The following is a 20,613-nucleotide window of genomic DNA, read 5'->3' as shown; positions in this document are numbered from 1 at the left end:
CATGGTCGGTTGGTTGAATGATCATGAATAATGTACTCCAGATAGGTCCTATAGTGATGGAAGATGCGTTGAAATAGTCGTTGATAGCGTCTTTCGTTTCTTCTTCGACGTTCAACAACACACGGTTGAAATCAAATGCAAAATATTTATATAGGGATTATTTGTATCGTTTTCCGCAACTCATATTTCCGTAAGCAAAATGACGCCAAGCAATTCGTAGGATTTAACAAAATTGGCGACAGCAATGTCAACCGGCTTACCTTTCGTTGGTTTTTTTTCTTTGAGTTTCGAAGCATATAAGGCTTACTAGCTAAATAAATTTGAATGGAGAAAATAAAAATATAGCACGGTGTCGTTAAAACTAGTTATTCGATGTTAATCTTTGCGAGCGATTTGGTAAAACTTAAGTCCATGGAACTTTTTTATGAATCTGGAGAGAGAAGATAAGATGGATCTATTAAAATGAAAACCCTGCTAACAAACTATTACAACTATACTAACCTTTCAAGTCTTTGTTGGCAGTAAAGTCCAAACAACATCGGTAGAGAAAAGCGTACTGGTCCAGCGTTTGAACCATATGGACGCGCTTTCGTCGCAGTTCTTTTACGGTAGAATATACACAAATTTGCTGCTCCTTTTCCATCCTTTGCAGAATGATGTCCAATGCAATGAAGGTTCCGGTACGACCCACTCCGGCGCTGCAATGCACCACTAGCGGTATGGCGTTGTTTTTTCGTTCCCTTCGAACGATCTTGATGAAATCGATCAGATTCGAAGGGCTTGTGGGACAGCCCTGAGTAAGCCAGTCAAGGAAATGGTACTGGGACACTATCTTCGATACATTTCCCTGCAAAAAAGCAATATAAAATAAATTTATCAAACAATGTCATACATCTTAAAAACATAAACGAACGAGATTAAAAGACAAAACTTAACATTACCTTGTATACAGTGAACTTTCGCCTGCAATAGAAGGATAAATTTATCTCTTGTGTACATCTCACTTCGATGTCTTCATATTCCATGTTTCGATTGAGGAGCGGATAATACTGACAGCACTTGTTCTTATCCTCACCGCTCGGTTGAATAAGCATGACGATCGATTCAACGTCGTACTGGAACACCATCCTCCAGAAATCATAACACGTCTCCTCGAACGGACCCTGCGTGGCGATGTACTCACGCCGATTCGTATAACCATCAATGAAGGACGCGTTAATGTAGTCTCTAGGAATGCCTTCGTCAGATTCTTCGGTTTCAAGCTGCACTCGGTTGAAATCGAACGGTAATATATCGTCGTATCGGTTTTTTGAATCGTTAGCAATACCGCTCCTGGCGGTCGCATTGAAGTTGTGGTCCTGGTATTGGACGATTGACTCATACTCGTCCTTTATCTTACCTTGTTGGTTGGACTCGTAAATCTGTGCATACTGACCACGGAATTTTTTCACAGAAATACCGCTGGTTTCCTTTTTTTGGAGGGCATTGTTTTCCCTGCACCACTGCTTGGAACAATACGGTTTGAGCCAAACGGCAAGTAGGACTACGGCTACCGTAACTAGTGAAGCATAGATAGTGAGAATCACAATATCCACAACATGGGAAACATGCTTGGTACGAAGGATTATTGGATCGGTGTCGATGAATTTATCGTCCTTGATTATCCGCACGATAAGCGTATATTCTGTGTCAGGTTTCAACGGTCCGTTACAATAGTGGTCCGTTACAACATGTTCGCCTGTAGAATTGCAACTACTTTCACCAATCGTATAGTACAGCTGGCCTGATTCATCACTGGTACCAGGATTCCAGAAAACGTTATCTTCAGGCGTGGCTTGGTACTGCGCGGTACACTTTGCTTTGATTGCCTCGAACCATTTTTTTACATTCGTTCCTGTTATATTTGATGCTTCTGTTACAGGGTGTGGTTCCTCCTGGCAACCTTTTTCTGACACTAGCAAAGCAAAGTGAAAGCTACAGGTCAATGGTTTTGGAGGTGATTCTTTGATTCGTTTCAAAACTACTGTTAATTGTGTGGTATAAACTTTTTCATCAGGAATCTTCACTTCGAAACAACTACTCATTTCCTCAAGCGACAAATCTGGAAATCACGATACGATATAGGAAAACCGTAAGCTCATTTACACAGCAGGTACACAACGATCATTCGAACTTACTATTTGTTGGTTCCGGGGAGGTGGTATTTGACCCAGAAGCAACGCATTTATGTAGCATCACTAGTACCACAATGAACGATTGCAGCTTGGGAATGTATGTATTCTGCTTCATTTTTTCGCAACGCAGTTTCCTGCAACTTTGTAGAATCACTACTATGAAATTGCAACTTCGATGAAGAATATATTGATTCGACAATGAAAATTGGTTTAAGATCCAATCACGCTACTACGATCACTGATGAACCACAACCGATCGTTCAGTTTAAGTTAGATTTCATATCACAAGTGGAAAGCTAACACTTCCTTTTACTAAAGTCACTTATAATAAATTTAAAATCGTTAGTGCTTCTCAAACTTCTTCTTCCTAATGCTTCTGAAACAAACAGTTAACTCGGATGACGAACATAAACTCAAGATATCTCTTGAGCAGTCCGTCCAAGAATGAAACCGAATAAGAGTCGAAACCAAATTATTTGTTGATCAAAAAACTGTAGTAATGAGTATTTTCTGATAAGAGCGTGCCATTTACAAACCTTTTTTTCAACCAGCAGCAACTGTGATTAATTACTTCGCTTTCAACTGGTAACACACTCTACGTGTTTATCGAAATGGTTCAATGAGTAACAGTTCGTGACACGGCTGTGATTCACCGCAACTAATACTAATGACCCGGTGGTTCATGACCGATGTAACACATATTTATTGAAGGTAATACTTCAAAAGACACCACAAATTCAACCTATTTACTATCCGAACCGATATATAGCAGTATCCAATTCTTATAGGAGGAATAGAAAAGTACAATAATTTCCCCTGTTGGGTGACTAATTGAATATCTAATGTGGCAGTTGAGAATTAATTTCTACTGTTTAAAAGCTTTTTGTCTAGTTCAACTTATGATAAATTTTGTACTAACATTCAAAAATAAAACTCGCTTTTTGATAATAACGATAATAATAACAGCCTACACTTGAATTACTCATAATAAAAGTGTATGCCAGATTATTCCAAGTTTTTTTTTTAATATTTACACCAATACACCAAGTTCTCTTCGAAAGACTATTTTTTAAATATTGTTTTAGAAATATTTTAAACGAGTTTTGGAAAAGGTGCAATACATACAGATTAATTGCTTTACCAAATCGGAAATTTATTGTTCAACTAAACTGAAATAACCAGAAGAAGTGATGAAGTAAATCGAAACCGACATGTTTATTCACATAAGTAAAGATGAAATCATAAAACTTAGAAATCATGAAGATTCAAGATTATCAGAAGATGTTTTGTGGGAAAAGACACGACAAACTAATGTAACTAAACTAAAGTGCATCGAGTTTATAAAATCAACCTCCTCCATTTCTTCAAATTCGCTAGGTTCAAGGGAAAATGAGTTCAAAAAAGAAATGTGTACGTGGATTCGCGATAGTCGAGCAGGAACGTCGGTGAGAAAATCGGCCCATGACTATCGGCACACTATCTTTAATGCGTGAATGCGAAACCCAATCGAGACCGGACCCTTCCCTGTAAGAGAAGATTGACTTACCATGTACTATTCAAAAGGAAAAAAGTCTAGGGCCCTTAACGGGGAGGCATTGCCGACAAATAGCCGTTACGCCAAGAAGGAAAAGAAAAAATGTAGGAATGACAAGAAACAAATATTTTGTAACGTAACTTTTCCAGGTAGTGTTGGTCGGTTCTATTGAGGCAACTGTAAATTATGATTTTGGTAACAATTAGAAGAGCAAATAAAAATTACTCCCGTACATAAGCATACTCACTTCCGGCCGGAGATTGAAAGGAGATAGTTGTTTCTGGACTCTGTTCAGCCACATCGGCCACTTCTACGCTTATCGAAACCGTATAAATGTATTCGGGCTTGAGTCGATCCTCGACGTAAAAGTACGTGTCATTAATCTCATTCGCTTGAACCCCAACATTCCACGTCAGTTCATGTGGCGGAGATCCATCCTCTTCCCGCGTACCATACAATCGGCCAACGAAACCTGTCAGATTCCCATGCAACCGACATGGAAGTTGCCAGGAAAGTTTTACCGCCGATCGGTTCGTCTGGTTTAGCTCTGGGCCCTCTATTTCCGCTATGGCAAAATTCTGCACGGCTTCCGGTACGCTGGGAAGGGTGACCACATCTTGCGGCTCGGTGTACGAACCAACGCCTGCCCCAGTCGCTGCAGCAACCTGTACGGTGTACAGCGTGAACGGACTCAATCTGGTGATCGTGTACTCAAACTGATCTCCGTCCCAACTGCGCGACTCCTCCGGCTCAACTTCATCGCGCAAGTCAACGGTTTCGTTGTACTCCTCAAACGAATCGCAGATCTTCGGAATGGGATACTTTTGCTCGACCATACGCACATGAATTCTGTATCTTACAACGACTCCATTCTTCACGGTGGGTGCTTTCCATGCGACTGCGATCGAATCACGATCACCAACGAGCTTCAGAGATCTGGGGCTTTCGGGAACTGAAAAGAAATACGTTTTCAAAGGTTTTTAGTTCACACCATCGGACGTTCTACTATCCAAAAAGTTACCATCTTCCGCCGTATGAAACACATAAGCAGGGGTTGCATCAGACCAACCGGCAATATTCTGGATTTGGGCAGTGCATTCGTACGACGTAAAGGGCACCAACGGTTCAACGATACCTTCGAAGCTCTCATTACCGCTAATAACGAACTCTCTCACAATCTATAAAAGCGAAAGTGCATAGAACAATAAGTGGAATGAAGAACTATAACGTGCATGAGTAAATTTAAACGAATCGTTAGTCATCTTAGCGTAAGATAGATTGAGATAATTTTAATAGCACTGAAAAGGTTATTGAGTTACGTATCAGAAAAAAATAACCAAGGATTAGTAGATGTCGACGGTGTCCTAGCTAGAACTCTATCATTTTCCCACCGTAATTTAATTTTGCGCTGGGTATTGAAACAAAACGGATAAACGAATGAACATATTTTGTTATGAAGAGAGCCCTTTAATTTCGAATACTAGTTGTTAGCTACACCCATCGTAGTATCGAAAACTTCAATTGGGTATTTTCCAACTTCATTTAAAAAAAGTTTTAGTCTGGAATATGGCGGGTATCGATTTGTCTTACGTAATCTTGATCTATTAAAATGAAAACTACAATATTCCACATATAACTCAACTCATAATTCCACTAACATGATTGGCTAATGTAGTTTAACAATACCCTATCAAAATTTACCAATTCGGCACAGTCAAACAGGGCCCTTAGCACTTAAGTTATTTAAGCTTGCTCTATCGATTTAAACCCCCTGTAAACTAATCTTCTGAATTGAACTGAACTTTCCATAATGTAACAAAATATTAAATGATGGTGAATAACAAATTCCTCGCATAGTTCTTTATCGTTGCTTTCAGTAATTTCTGATCAGAAGTTTAGTTTGTCTGTTCTTTTGTTGGTACCTAACAGAATAGCCTTTCCAGAGTTCACAAAATTTTCCGAATATTAATACGCAAGAGTGAGAAACTGTTTGTCCAGATTTACTGCATAAATTCGTCACGCAACCCGTACTAAATGAAAAGTGTTTTATTTATTACCTGAGACTCTGGATCAATTTCACCATCCTTGCTGCAGCTAAAACGCACGCTGACCAGTAAACAGTTGTTATTATTCTCGCCGAGCAGTTGGGTGGAAAGTTGCAAACTGCGAGCCTTGATGGACAACGCGCGGATCGGTTCTATATGATAAGAAAGAATCGTTCGTTCCTTCGTTTTCAGCGTGCCAATATCATTCCTGCCATCCTTGTTGCTGAAGGATATCGGTATCACTTGTACCGTGTAGGTCATGCAAGCTATCACCTCGCCAAAGGTGACATGCTGATCGTCGGTGGTGTTCGAGAAGACAGTAATCGGTTCGCCAGTTTGAGGATCATTGTACCACGCTGCCAATCGGTATGATCCCACACAGTATGTTCCATTGACGGGAGCTTTCCACTTGACGGTCAAGGAGCGTGGTTCAACCTCGTTCAGCTCCAATTCCGTCACCTCGGAAAGTTGATTCTCTTCACGAACAGTGTCCTCGATGGTTGCCGGTGTGCCTTTGTCATTGCTTTGGTCGATCGTGTTCACGGTGAAATTGTAGCGCATACAAGGTTCCAGATCAGTCACATAGTAAAACGTGCTCGGTGCAGGAATCGTTTCACTTTCAGATCCCCATGTGATGAGGTATTCTTTGATACATTCATGTCCCTCTATCGGAGGCCGCCAACTCAGTAGGACAGTTTTATCCAGGCTTGTACTAGAACGCAGATCACGCACAGGGCCAATGGTTTGAGGTTTGATGTTGGAGTTCAAGGAATTATCTGCCCGAATCGAACACACTGGAGGTAGAGTACATTCAGGTCCCAAACATTTTGACGAATGATTGGTTGCGGCTGGATTTGATTTACAAGTTCTGGTAATATTATTCACGTCTACCATGCTACACTTGATAGAGCCATTTTCCATATGGCCTGGCTTAGACGAATCCAAGGTATTTAAAATTTTGGTTTTCCATAGCCCTTGTTCCGACGCAACCTCTATTTTTACAGATGAGACATTCACTGCACATTTTGATATCGATGTTTCAGGATATGTAATCAGTTGAAATGCTTTCCGCACTGTAATGTTATAGTTTCTAATTTCTACTATCTCAAAGTGGTACACTCTGCATAGCACCAAGTTGTTGAAAATGACGGAAGTATCCGTAGTATTTACTACGCTTGAACCATGCTCAACGATGAAGTAACGATTTGATTTACAGTCGGGTTTCATCTTCCATTGGACAATATAATAAGTATCCTTTTTTGATACTTTTAAGTCAACAATGGCTGGTTCCCATATTGCGCACTCACGTTCTTTTGAAATGGTATCTGTTTTATATACTTCAAGACGTGTAATTTTACATACATCCACTGGTAGCTTGTGATCCTGAAGAGAGTTGGTCTGTGCGTCTGACAAGATTTTTGTATCATAGGTGTTTCTTGATTTATTCAAGAGCAGATAGGTAATGTTTATCATATAAGTAATATTTTCTTCTTGCTTCCATTCTTCGATATGTAGTATTCTATTTTTCAAGTCGATTTTACCGTTTATATCACTACATGTCTTTTCTTCGGACTTTGTAGTTAGTAAACTGTTTAAAGATTTGTTTTTTGCTTTGAAATGCTTTTCCGATTTCGTCAGCGTGTTAGCAGCCTTTCCGGCGCACTCATTTGGCATCACCAAGCTCAGGACTCCCAGCCACAGGTGGAAAATGAGTTTGAACTTCATGGCAACTGCTTATTATCACTAGACGGCAAACAAATTCACAAAAAAAAACAATAAGAGTTCGATTCGATCCCTGTTCACTCGTCACTAGGGCATAAGTTTCATCAAGTCCAACTTGGCACTACACAAAGTTGGGTGATTCACCTCGATAACTGGAGCTTTGAAATGCTAGAGATAGTACAGTGAAAAATTTAATAAGAATGAAAGGGTTTTGTTCATAGAAAGGAAAAATGTTAAGGTACACAGTTAAAATATCGTTTCTCTTTTGTCAATAACAGTCTTTCAAATAAATGATTTACTTTGCTAGAGATAAATGTGTTGGTTTAAAATTGAATGGGAAAAACAACCACAAAGCTTAAAACAAGTCAGCAACATACGATAGACGCAAGGAACTTGTCAGCACCAGACGAATGCTGTATCAGCGACCTATCAATAAACGTATTTTCAATTAATCCATCACCCATTGACGTTATGAGATAGTTCCATATAGTTTTACACCATGTATTGCCGCGCTATCAATGACTTCACATTACAAGGGGAAAACCTGGCACTTGGAATTCGACTCTTTTGCGTAGAAACGTACCGATTGATCGAGAAAGTGTAGTTCGCAATCCAATCCACACGCGGGCCAACGGTCTACGAAAGCATATTGAAATATTTTAGATAAGTATTACGTCACCAGAGTAACTAAACTATCGGAGAATGAAAAGTTACCAGCTAAAACCGTGGTCCGCAAAAGACTGTCACCAATGGGGTAATATAGGATTTGCTCAGGGCAGTGGCCATTCTGCAGGGCGGCAGGCAAGCGATCGCTTATCGACCCACTAAGAACAAGTGATACTAGTGGTAAGGAAAGAATTTGTTATATTCGTTTGTTTTCGGATAGCATTACCCAACTGGTGTTGTGCATAAGCGAGAGCTAAGATTGGTGGTATTATTCATTGTGTCGTTTGATAAGAGGCTCAAGTGCTTGTGGGTGTTTTTTTTTAAATGAGCATACAGCTGCACAGAATTCAAACGGCTGCGACTGAACGATTAGATTCGCGCCGATATATAGGTGTGAAAGGGGAAACACTATGTGGTGATGTGTTCCGTTATCCTACATGTTGTGTTACAGCTCCCTGAATTCTTCAAACGTGTTTCTAGATGGCTGTAGTATTTTTTACCTTGGTTCGACATCATAAAACAAAACCCATGAAGCAAAACAATCGCAATATGGTCAAATTTTGATTATGAGTTAGCCAATTTTCAGTTTAACCATTCTGTGTTACGACTACTTATCTCTTTTATCAAAACCCCGAAGACGCTCATAGCCAAAAATCGATCGGAAAGGCAAACACCGAAGATACCATGCACAGCACATTCTATTCGTTCGTAACTCCAACACATGATAGTTGAATGAAGCTGAAGGTTACCATTTATTTCAATTATATACAACATGTTTTTTAGTAAATCACATCATCTTTGCCGAAAGTGTGAAATAATAATTAATAGCGTGTAGCTAATGTTTCTCAGTGGCAAATACCACACTTAAAGCATAAGAGCTTCTTAAACGGCTGGATTCATAATATTTAGTAGAAGAAATGTATGATTTATTTAACTAACCATTTCCGCATCTGTGCAATTGAATCTTTCAATTGACTAATTTCATAAATTGGTACAACGAGCCTTTTTTGAACGCTCCTAGGTTTTAGTCGCCAGCAGCGATAACACATAACGGTATGTATAAACGGTTCCATATTTTTGTTAGCTCTATCTCTATCTGTATCTACTTAGCTCTATCTTCGGCATACATATGTTTTATGCTGATATAGAAAGTTTCTAACTGATTTGGTTTATTTTATTCTCAAAAGGTTTGTTTTTCCGTATCGATGCAACTATTAAGCAAAACCAGAGGGAAATATTCGGCTTAAGAATTAAAGTTCTAACCGAGAAAGCCCGGGATAAGGCCTAATGAAAGGGAGGAAATACCCTAAGAACAAAAAAGTCAGTTGAAGCATGTTGGTTCTAACAATACGGCAACCTTAATAAATAAATAAAATAAATTAAGAATGAAAGTTCCACTGACAATTTTAAAACAGAAATATTGTTAATACCAACAAAGTATTAACAACACAAGCAAACCGATGAAGGCCAACCCTAAAGATGCGGCGACCGTGTTTATGATCAATCCCAGCTGAATAGACTCGCAGTACAGACTCGCTGTACGGAAGGACCGCAAGGAAGTATCGCTGAAGCTGCTGTTTGAGAAAACTCTCACAATCAACGCGTACTCGGTTTCAGTGGACCGTTGCAATATGTCTTGCCATCTTTGCACTGCTCCGTGCCAACCACGTACTCGATTGGGGCGTCGGTACTGGATGTTGCATTCATTGGGTTCCAAAATGCGGGAGTCGTCTGGTATTGTTCAACGCAATGCATGTTGCTCACCCGATGCCAATCTAGGGTTTCTGGCCACTGGATATCTCCGGTGATGTTCATTAAACCAGTTCTAGGTTCGGGATCTTCTCGACAACCCCGTTCCGATATCAGCAAAGCCATGTAGCGAATACTACCGATATCTGATGTAAGATTTATCTTTCCTAGAACTATCCTGGCGGTGTTGGTCGGGTTGGGCGCATCGAGAACATTCACATTGAGCAAATCTTCCGTCTGATTGATAGTGGGAACTGTAAAAAACAATTGTTGTAAAGCAAGTACAAATACAAAGTGAGTGCAAATAAAAATTACTCCCATACATAAGCATACTCACTTCCGGCCGGAGATTGAAAGGAAATAGTTGTTTCTGGACTCTGTTCAGCAACATTGGCCACTACTACGCTTATCGAAACCGTATAGTTGTATTCGGGCTTGAGTCGATCTTCGACGTACGAGTACTTGTTATTAATCTCATCCGCTTGAACCCCAACATTCCACGTCAGTTCATGTGGCGGAGATCCATCCTCTTCCCGCGTACCATACAATCGGCCAACGAAACGGGTCAGATTCCCATGCAATCGACATGGAAGTTGCCAGGAAAGTTTCACCGCCGATCGGTACGTCTGGTTCAGCTCTGGGCCCTCTATTTCCTCTATGGCAAAGTTCTGCACGGCTTCCGGTACACTGGGAAGGGTGATCACATCCTGCGGCTCGGTGTACGAACCAACGCCTGCCCCAGTCGCTGCCGCAACCTGCACGGTGTACAGCGTGAACGAACTCAATCTGGAGATCGTGTACTCAAACTCATCTCCGTCCCAACTGCGCGACTCCTCTGGCTCAACTTCATCACGCAAGTCAACGGTTTCGTTGTACTCCTCAAACGGATCGCAGATCTTCGGAATGGGATACTTTTGCTCGACCATACGCACGTGAATTCTGTATCTTACAACGACTCCATTCTTCACGGTGGGTGCTTTCCATGCGACTGCGATCGAATCACGATCACCAACGAGCTTCAGAGATCTGGGGCTTTCGGGAACTGAAAAGAAATACGTTTTCAAAGGTTTTTAGTACACACCATCGGACGTTCTACTATCAAAAAAAAAAGTTACCATCTTCTGCCGTATGAAACACATAAGCAGGGGTTGCATCAGACCAACCAGCAATATTCTGGATTTGGGCAGTGCATTCGTACGACGTAAAGGGCACCAAAGGTTCAACGATGCCTTCGAAGCTCTCATTACCGCTTATAACGAACTCTCTAACAATCTATAAAAGGGCAGTTCACAGAACAATAAATTGAATAAAGATACTTCAACCTGCGTGACGAATTTGTGCAGTAAAATTAAATAAATTTTAGTCATCTTAGGGTACCGAAAATGAAATAATTTTAATAGCACTGAAAGGGTTATTGTGTTTCGTTTTGGAAATATTACTACTACTAAAATATTACTTAGGGTTACTAGATGCCGGCGATGTTAAACCAAGGGATCAATCGGTTGGTCACCGTAATTTTATTTCTTCGAGTTTTGAAAAACACGATTCTAGTTTGCACGGTTTGTTATGAAGAGGGCAAGCCTAAAAGCAAATCGCCTCCCTTTAAATACAAAAAATGGTTGGTGTCTACATTGGCGGTACAGCTACACCCATAAGAGTATCGTAAAACTTCTCTACAGAACCAAGAAATCGTTAACATCGATTGGCTAGTTTTAAACAACATTAATTAAAGGTTTTGGACTGGAGGATGATTGGTTACAATTTTTCTTACGTACTCTGCATCTATAAAAAAGAAACAACCATATACTCATTTTATTTCATTCAGATAAATCCACTCAATGAAGTTCAAAAATACCCTATCGAAGTTGATCGATTTGATACAATTATACAGCCTGCATATCCGGTTTTACCATTCTCATTAGAAACAGTCAACCTGTTTAAGCTTGTCATATCTGTTAAAAATCCCTGTAAACTGTTCTGAATTGAACTGAACTCTCCGCAACATTTATCGACTGAATAAAATCCTTTGCACATCCTTCGGTGCAAAATAAAATTACGATGGCCATTCGACTTTTCGCATAGCTTTTTATCGTAGCGTTTAGTAACTACTTGTTTTTTTCTGCTTTATGATACCAACCACAATAGCCTTTCCAGAGCTGACATTTTTTTTTTAATATTGGTACGCAAAGATGAGAAACAATTTGTTCCGTTTTGTTGAAAAAAATCGTCACTCGCCCTGAACTCAAAGAACAATGTTTTATATATTACCTGAGACTCTGGATCAACTTCACCATCCTTGCTGCAGTTAAAACGCACGCTGACCAGTAAACAGTTGTTATTATTCTCGCCGAGCAGTTGGATGGAAAGTTGAAAACTGCGAGCCTTGATCGACAACGCCCGAATCGGTTCTATGTGGTAAGAAAGAATCGTTCGTTCGTTCGTTTTCAGCGAGCCAATATCATTCCTGCCATCCTTGTTGCTGAAAGATATCGGTATCACTTGTACCGTGTAGGTCATGCAAGCTATCACCTCGCCAAAGGTGACATGCTGATCGTCGGTGGTGTTCGAGAAGACCGTTATCGGCTCGCCGGTTTGAGGATCGTTGTACCACGCTGCCAATCGGTACGATCCCACACAGTATGTCCCATTGACGGGAGCTTTCCACTTGACAGTCAAGGAGCGTGGTTCCACCTCGTTCAGCTCCAATTCCGTCACCTCGGAAAGTTGATTCTCTTCACGCACAGTGTCCTCGATGGTTGCCGGTGTGCCTTTATCATTGCTTTGGTCGATCGTGTTCACCGTGAAATTGTAGCGCATACAAGGTTCCAGATTATTCACATAGTAAAACGTGCTCGGTGCAGGAATCGTTTTACTTTCGGATCCCCACGTGATGAGGTATTCTTTGATACATTTATGTCCCTCTGTCGGAGGCCTCCAACTCAGTAGGACGGTTTTATCCAGGCTTGTATTTGATCGTAGGTCACGTACCGGGCCAATGGTTTGGGGTCTGACGTTGGTGTCCAAGGAATTATCTGCCCGAACCGGACACACTGGAGGTAGAGTACATTGAGGTCCCAAACACTTTGACGGTCGAGTGGTTGCGGCTTTATTGGATTTACAAGTTCTGGTAATATTATTCACGTCTACCATGCTACACTTGATAGATTCATTTTCCCTACGGCCTTGCTTAGACGAATCCAAGGTATTTAAAATTTTGGTTTTCCATAGCCCTTGTTCCGACGCAACCTCTGTGTTTACAGATGAGACATGCACAGCACATTTTGATATGGATGTTTCAGGATATGTAATCAGTTGGAATGCTTTCCGTACTGTGATGTTATAGCTTCTAATTTCTTCTATGCCAAAATGGTACACTTTGCATGGTATCAAGATGTTGAAAATGACGGAAGTATCCGTAGTATTTACTATGCTTGAACCATGTTTAACGATGAAGTAACTATTTGGTTTACAGTCGGGTTTCATCTTCCACTGGATAATATAATATGCATCTTTTTTTGATACTTCTAAGTCAACAATGGCTGGTTCCCATATTCCGCACACACACGTTTGTAGAGCCATGTCTGTTTTACATACTTTTAGTTGTACAATTTTACATCGATCCACTGGCAACGTATACGTGTGAAGATTTTTAATTTGTGAGTTGGTGATGTTCGTTGGGACATAAGTGTTACTTGTTCTATCCAAGATGTGAAATTTAATTTCGATGGTGTACATGCAATTTGTATCTTTGGTACATTCTTCTTCTTGCTTCCATTCTGCCACATTTATTTTTCCTCCTTTAAAGTCGATTGCAACGTTAACATCACTACAAGTGTATGATGCATTTTTGTCAATTTCGATAGGCTTTTCAGTTTTATTAGGCACAACGAAAGGCGTGGTAGCAGACTTTCCGGCGCACGCATTTTGCATCACCAAGCACAAGACTCCCAGCCACAGGTGGAAAATGGTTTTGAACTTCATCCCAACTGCTTATTATCACTAGACGCGCGAACAAATTCACAAAAATACTAAGAGCTCGAATCGATCACGGTTCACTCTTCACTAAGGCATAAGTTTCATCAAAGTAGATCAGTGATTTACCTCGGTAACTGGAGCTTTGAAATGCTAGAGATGGTACAGTGCGAAATGGAATGAGAATGAAAGGGTTTTGTATATAGAAAGGAAAAGTGTTAAGGTCTACTATTAAAATATCATTTCACTTATGTCAATAACACTCTTTCAAATAAATAATAAATACTATGCTTGAGATAACTGTGTTGGTTTGACAAGACAACAACACACTATAGGCGCATGGAAATCCGCTGCTTAAGTGATATCGATCGAAGTAGGGTGTTAAACGATTCCGGCAGTGATTTTCACACCTTCATATACGTTTTGTCGCGATAGTCAGCATCAGACGAATCCTGTATCAGCGACCCATCAATAAACGTATTTTCAATTAATCCATCACTCATTGGCGTTATAAGACAGTTCCATATAGCTTTACACCATGTATTGCCGCGCTATCACTGACTTCACATTACAAGGTGAAAAACTGGCACTTGGAAGACGAATCTCGTACCGATTGATCGAGAAAGTGTCATTGCAATCCAATACGCATACGGATCAATGGCCTGCGAAATCATATTGAAATGTTTTGGATAAACGTTTTAGAAGTCTCATAACGTTATATTTTTTTCAGAACTGATAAAATCACCATTTCTTGCTTACGTCAGCAGAGTAACCAGACGTTCGGAGAACGAAAAACTACCGGCTATAATCGTGGTCCGCGAAAGACTGTCACCAATATGTCATTGGGCAATATAGGATTTGTTCAGGGTAGTGGTCATCTGCAATTCCAATAAATATGTAAAAGTCATGCAAAAAGTCAACACAAACGCTTCACCTAAAAAACTTTTTGTGATTCGGAGCTACCAGAGCAGCCACAAGAGCTGCTTGGATGGTACCAGTGACAAAAATGTAGCCAAACACACAGTGTTGGTAAGTTAGCGAATCAAACATTCAGATTTTTTTGTTCAGTGTGTACTGCAAAAATGAGTCATAAACCTACACAAGGTCATATGGTATTATCAACCATGTGAGAAGAAGGAACATCAACAAAAAAAACCAAATAAATCGAAACAAAATTATTCGTGCTGATATCTGCTGCTGTTCTAGTGATAAAAATGTAGCCAAACACACAGTGTTGGTAAGTTAACGAATCAAACATTCAGATTATTTTGCTCAGTGCATACTGCAAAAATGAGTCATAAACCTACACAACGTCATATGGTATTATCAACCATGTGAAAAGAAGAAATATCAACATAAAAAACCAAACAAATCGAAACAAAATTATTCGTGCTGTTATCTGATTTGATACACGCAAACCACGTTGTGGCTAAACTAAAAAATCTAACCAGCACTCTCAATACATCGTTAGTTATAGCCTTATTTGGTCACATCAGATTACATTTTAGGTTGACCACACGTTACACGAGTCTTAAAGAAGCCATACAAGTCAGTTTCAGTTTGTAGACTTCAAATATTTCCAAAACAGATCAAATGAATCTTGCCTTCAAAGTAGTTGAGAGAAAAACTCAAAAATGTCCCATGCCATGTACCTGGCCTCAAAAAAACTAGGCTAACTCATAATGACAATTTGACCATATTGCGAATATTTTCATGGGTTTTGTTTCATGATACCGAACCGGGGTAAAACATATTAACACCGTCTAGAAACTCGTTTTCGAATTCAAGGAGCTGCAGGACAACATGTAGGATAACGGAACAAATCACCGCATAGTGTTTTCTCTTTCACACCTTTATATCGGCGCGAATCTAATCGTTCAGTCGCAGCTGTTTGAATTCTGTGCAGCTATATGCGCATTTAAAAAAAAATCACACACAAATACAAGTGCCTATTATCAAGCAACACAATGAATCATACATTCAATCTCAGCTTGCGCTTGTGAACAACACCAGTTGGGTCCTGCTTTCCGAAAAAAAGAAAATAACATAAACCCTTTCCTCACACACTAATACAACTTGATCTACATGGGTCGATAAGCGATCGCTTGCCTTTCGCCCTGAAGAATATTCATTCGTATGAAGTCGAAAGCAACAAATTTCTTTAGATATTAACGTTAAATTATGTTTTAAACGACGCTGTTAGGATCAGCCATTTCGACAGGTTCAATAGTAAGACTATAAACAAAATTAAAAAGCTAAATATAACTTTGTTTTATTATTTTTTTAGTTTTTATCCAAAAAGTACCTTTTGTTATTTGCAAAGATTTTCAGAAAACAACAAATAGTCACGAAAGGATTATAGCAAGTTCTTATAAATTAATTTCAGGTAATACTCGCTAGAGGAATACGGATGCAGTTATTTGTCATTCTATTATTAAATTTTATCAAATATCCTTCTATGAACTGTAATATTGAACTTTAAAATGATTTGGTTTTACTCCAAAAACATAATTTATTCTTTAACAAAATATTTAGCATATATTATTCACGATTTTGTTCACGAAACAACCACTTGTCATTTGACTGTTCGCTTTAGAGCTACGCCCACCCAAATCCACGTAATTCTGGTGTTAATTTAGTTGCTCAGTAGCACGGCTATCAGAAACAAAAAAGTGCATTTGTGCATACGACAATGCAAGTGCTTGCTTGAAAAAGTGAAACGAGTCGCTTTTCGTGACAACTAATCAATTATTAGGATTCAGAAAAACTCCCTTACGAAGAAGCTTTTGTGTGTCAGGTTCACCACTTGGAAGCAACAATTCCATGCCACTCGCGGTGGACCAAAAGGATCTCTTTGTTGGTACCTTTTGTTCCCCGTGGCATCCGTGGCTCCTACTTTTTGTCTGCTAGCTCCTCATCATATTCACCGCGGCTGAGGGAAGACCTCACGATTCCTGCCCGATTCTATCATTTGCTCCTGTTATTATGATTTAATTTTTAATTTCCATTTTCAGGGAGTTTCTTTGAAGATCGGTTCCGCCCCAGGAGCTGCTGGCGCTTTTTTCCTTCGAACCTCCACTGGTACAGATGCACCAACATCACCTTCTAGAGGTGCTTTGTTTCTTTTTTGATTTTTTCTTAATGTCTTGCATTGCTAACTGAACGTCCGCCATAAAAATGAAACTTCAAGAGCATAAAAAGAGAGTAAGAATCAAAGATAAGTATTAATTGTTGGTGAACAAAAGGGCAATGAAAAAAAACTCAGCCTGCAAACGATCTAGTCGCATGGGAGCAGCATTCAAAAAGGACACGTTGCTATGAACGTTACTAGGAGAGAGTTGCTGGCACGGTGTGTCTTAATGAATCAACCTGCCTGGACAGATTTCAAAGGGAAGTTCGTTTTATGAATAAGTATGCAAAGAGGCAAAAATCGTTAACCAAAAAAAGTAGTATTTTAGCTTTCTTTTATGAACCGCCACCATTCGTGCCTATCGTCTATTTAGCGGTAATAAAATTAACCACGATCCCTGGAGCCGGGAGTGACAAAAGGAATTTACACAATTTCGTACCGAAAAGAAACACGGTGTAATCCTCTCAGCGAAGGTCCTCCTTTCTCTTCTCATCCTACCGATTGGCCCCTGTTCGGTGTAACGGTTTTTGATCACGATCGTCTTTCGCCGAGCGTATTCCAATAAGTATTCCTTTCAAGTGCAAGTGCTTCATCACGAGCATCAAAAGTTTGAGCCCACCCACCGGAAGTGGTCACCGTGCTGGAGGGTGATAAGGGCTCGGACGATGCGGGCTGGCCTAGAGATGGCGGTGCGACTCAATTAATGAAGTGAACAACGAATCGCTCCACTCGGAAAGAAAAGTACGGCACTCGGGATTGCTAAGATGAAGGTTCGTAGCATAAACAGTATGGTGCGGGCTTCGAGTGCTTGCCGCTGAATCGGAAAGGCCTCTTGAACTGTTGTTCGGAATGAAGTGGTAACACATAATAAGAAAAGAAATTTTGTTCCGTTTTGTTTCCTTTACTGCAGGATCCTTGTCTTTTAGAAGCCAAGAAAATATGTGTATTAGATACTTAGGTCTTTGGAAATACGTAAACGTTAAGATTCATTTAAATTTTCCTGCTTAAAAATTGTCAATGTAAATATAAAGTCCTTCATTCTAAGACAATGAATATAAAAAAGTATAAAACATCAAAAACGAAATCGTAAACAAACATATGTTCTCCGAACCGCGCCTACCGCGGCGGAATGCCCTTACGAAAACCAATAAAACCGGCGGGGAATCCTTCCGAAAGCATGCTGAGGACTCGCTGTCACGGAGTGCTGAAGAAGACGCCCTTGAGCGACCCCGCGGTGAAACACGATCCACGGTGAAAGGGCTAGAGCCACTCGAAGCCCTGCTGGTGGCGCGAGTTTTTCCCGATCATAACGGTGGCCTAACGGAAACGGATCACCATCACCTGGCTGGGATTACCTTTCTCCTGCGGGCAGGGAAGAGACGGAGGGTTAAAAGGAAACCACAAGTGGTGTAAATGGCCCGTCGAGCTCCATAAAGGAACCCCTTTTCTTTTCCGAGCAGGAACTTCTTCATCAACACTCGATCAAACTCGAAAATAAAACAGTTATCATTCCAGTTGGTTGTTTGGTTCGTCGATTTTCTTTTTCCTTTGTGTTTTATGTTGTGCATCCTCCTTTCGAATTCTTCGATCGTACGGTTTCGGGGCTTCATTCGGTGATCCCTTTTTTGTGGTAGTGTTCTAACCCCGTTCTCCGCGGACCCCCGGTGAAAGCGAACCGCCCGGGAGTAATGTAATCATTTAGAATCGAAACGGGTTCGACCGCGGGGAAATGGTAGTCTTAAATTGACTGACACGCGTTATCCTTTCGCTTTCGGGTCGTGCTTGTTTTCCTTTTTCTTACCTTCCATCCGGGCCCGCGCCATTCTCACACGTGCCCCGGTGAAGGTAAAAAAATACCTCTACGTTTGTTTCCTTCTTCCTTTCGGTAAGGTTTCCCGCGGGTTTCCTTTCGATTTGGTTGAAATGGCTGAAATAAAATACTTAACAACCCATTTGATAGGTTCAAGGGTTTCCCGGGACGATCCTCGGGTTCGAAAGGGTAAGTAACGGTACAAATTGGATACATCGTGCTGCTGGTTGCGAGCGTGTGGAATTTTTGGTTGGGTTAAAGGCTAAGGAGTCCTTTCAAGAAGCAACATATACATATAAAAACCCCAAGCAAAAACCGTGAGGGATGTTTAACACTAGAATCCAAACAGCGGTCATTTTGACTGCAGCGCAATTTTTTATTTTTATGTCTTGAAAATGGCTCAATATTTAAAAAAAACAAGCCTCTCTTAAAAATTACATCTAAAACAAAAATGTTAAATTCTCTTATCGAGCTGGTTGAATAATGCTGAGGTGTATAAAAAATATACCAAAAAGTAGCCGTTTAAAGACTTGAAATTTTTTAGAAAATTGCGAAGTTATAGCGTATTAAAGAGAGCGGTCAAAGTGACTACTAAAAGCATTCAGGCAAGATTCCAAAACAATGAGTTCTAGTGTTAAGTACCAAAAAGGCTTGAGTACGCTGAGACGTCTGTATGCTTTAACTTTTCTTCTAAGAAAGTGTATAACGAAGAAAGTACTTCAACGATTCAATGTTTACACGGAATGCACATATTATTTACATACTTATAGATAGTTTTATTTGTTTGAATTACAAGAATTGTTTGTTTATATTCTTTTGCTAAGTTTAATCACATCTTGTGGCTTACTTATCTCTGATACAATACTCATACTTTAAACCTTATAATTTATTGAATCAAACTCACTCTATTGTTCAAGTGAAACAACAACAAAATACGAAACAAATTTCCTCGAAGCCGTCTAAATCCAACATGGCAGCGTTGGGAAAAAAAGAGACCAAACTAGTCGATGCAATAAAACTGATCCTTGATGGCCATTGCTTGTACCATTTCTCAAGCCACCGGTTCAATGTAATAAAGCAATTCGAAGATGTTTACAAAACATTGTAAAACATGATTTTCGACGATTTCGGGTACGATTTAAAATGCTAGCAGATAGATTTATCACACTCGAGCCAAGCGAGCATAAAACATGCGATGAGAAAAGACACAACAAAACCGAAATTCGTAAGCAAACCGAAAACTTATGACCGGCCGATGAAAGGCGCACGTCATTGGCCGCGTGCCGCTCATTAGCGCGTCCGGCCGCCCTTTCGCTCGGCCTTTGCGCAAGCTGTACGGGGTGGATCGTTTTTTTCTTCTTGACCGATTTTCATTTGTTTCTATTTGCGTTGGCTCGGGCTTCGTATTTTACTTTCCTTCCTGGGTAATTTTTTTGTTTTAGAATCGCTCGTGTTTATTGCCTTGTCTCAAACATACCCAAACATACGTTCGCGTGGAAGGGAAATATTTCTCAACGCAAAACAAATTTACGATCGCTAGCGGCAAGAGGTTTGAAGATGTAGAAAAGCTGGGAGGATGAGTTAGGCCCGGGCCGCTTTGAAAATTGAGCAATTCAGGACGAACTTTAACGTCGCATCTCTTCTTCGGGAAGGACTTGATTGCATCGGGTATAAAAAACTGCACAAACAACACACAGCAAAACGCATCGCAGGCGGCGTTCGTTTCGGTGGATGGTTCGAGGAAAAGCGCCGAAATAAACGAACGTGCTCGTAGCAGGTGGCTCGTGTAAATGTGGCCGTCTGAAAAACGG

The 20,613-nt window shown here is 40.3% G+C and overlaps 2 protein-coding genes across 2 annotated transcripts; both read right to left on the bottom strand.

Moving 5' to 3' along the window:
* Positions 1–496: 496 nt before the first annotated feature.
* On the bottom strand, positions 497–6,647 carry LOC131285589 (receptor-type tyrosine-protein phosphatase H-like). Its single transcript, XM_058314449.1, has 5 exons — positions 5,766–6,647; positions 4,730–4,886; positions 3,956–4,660; positions 942–1,558; positions 497–847 (listed from the first exon to the last, which is right to left on the bottom strand). Exons 1-5 carry the CDS (start codon positions 6,645–6,647, stop codon positions 497–499), a joined length of 2,712 nt encoding a protein of 903 aa, XP_058170432.1.
* Positions 6,648–9,564: 2,917 nt separating this feature from the next.
* On the bottom strand, positions 9,565–13,373 carry LOC131285588 (tyrosine-protein phosphatase Lar-like). Its single transcript, XM_058314448.1, is given in 6 exon segments — positions 9,565–9,749; positions 9,752–10,144; positions 10,228–10,932; positions 11,006–11,162; positions 12,159–12,971; positions 13,221–13,373. Coding segments are annotated over 6 exon segments (2,406 nt in total).
* Positions 13,374–20,613: the final 7,240 nt, after the last annotated feature.

Source organism: Anopheles ziemanni, chromosome 3, assembly GCF_943734765.1.
Source record: "Anopheles ziemanni chromosome 3, idAnoZiCoDA_A2_x.2, whole genome shotgun sequence".
NCBI classification, from domain to species: domain Eukaryota; kingdom Metazoa; phylum Arthropoda; class Insecta; order Diptera; family Culicidae; genus Anopheles; species Anopheles ziemanni.
The sequence above is the reverse complement of the archived record's forward strand: the minus strand, read 5'-3'. Positions and strand labels throughout refer to the sequence as shown.

Bases quoted from the DNA above. Each gene is read 5' to 3' on its own strand.
- LOC131285589 (XM_058314449.1), bottom strand. From the start codon at position 6,647: ATGGTAGACGTGAATAATATTACCAGAACTTGTAAATCAAATCCAGCC. The intron at 4,661-4,729 runs GTAACTTTTTGG...ATTTCTTTTCAG, and splicing joins GTTTCATACGGCGGAAGATG to TTCCCGAAAGCCCCAGATCT. The intron at 848-941 runs GTAATGTTAAGT...GCTTTTTTGCAG, and splicing joins GAAAGTTCACTGTATACAAG to GGAAATGTATCGAAGATAGT.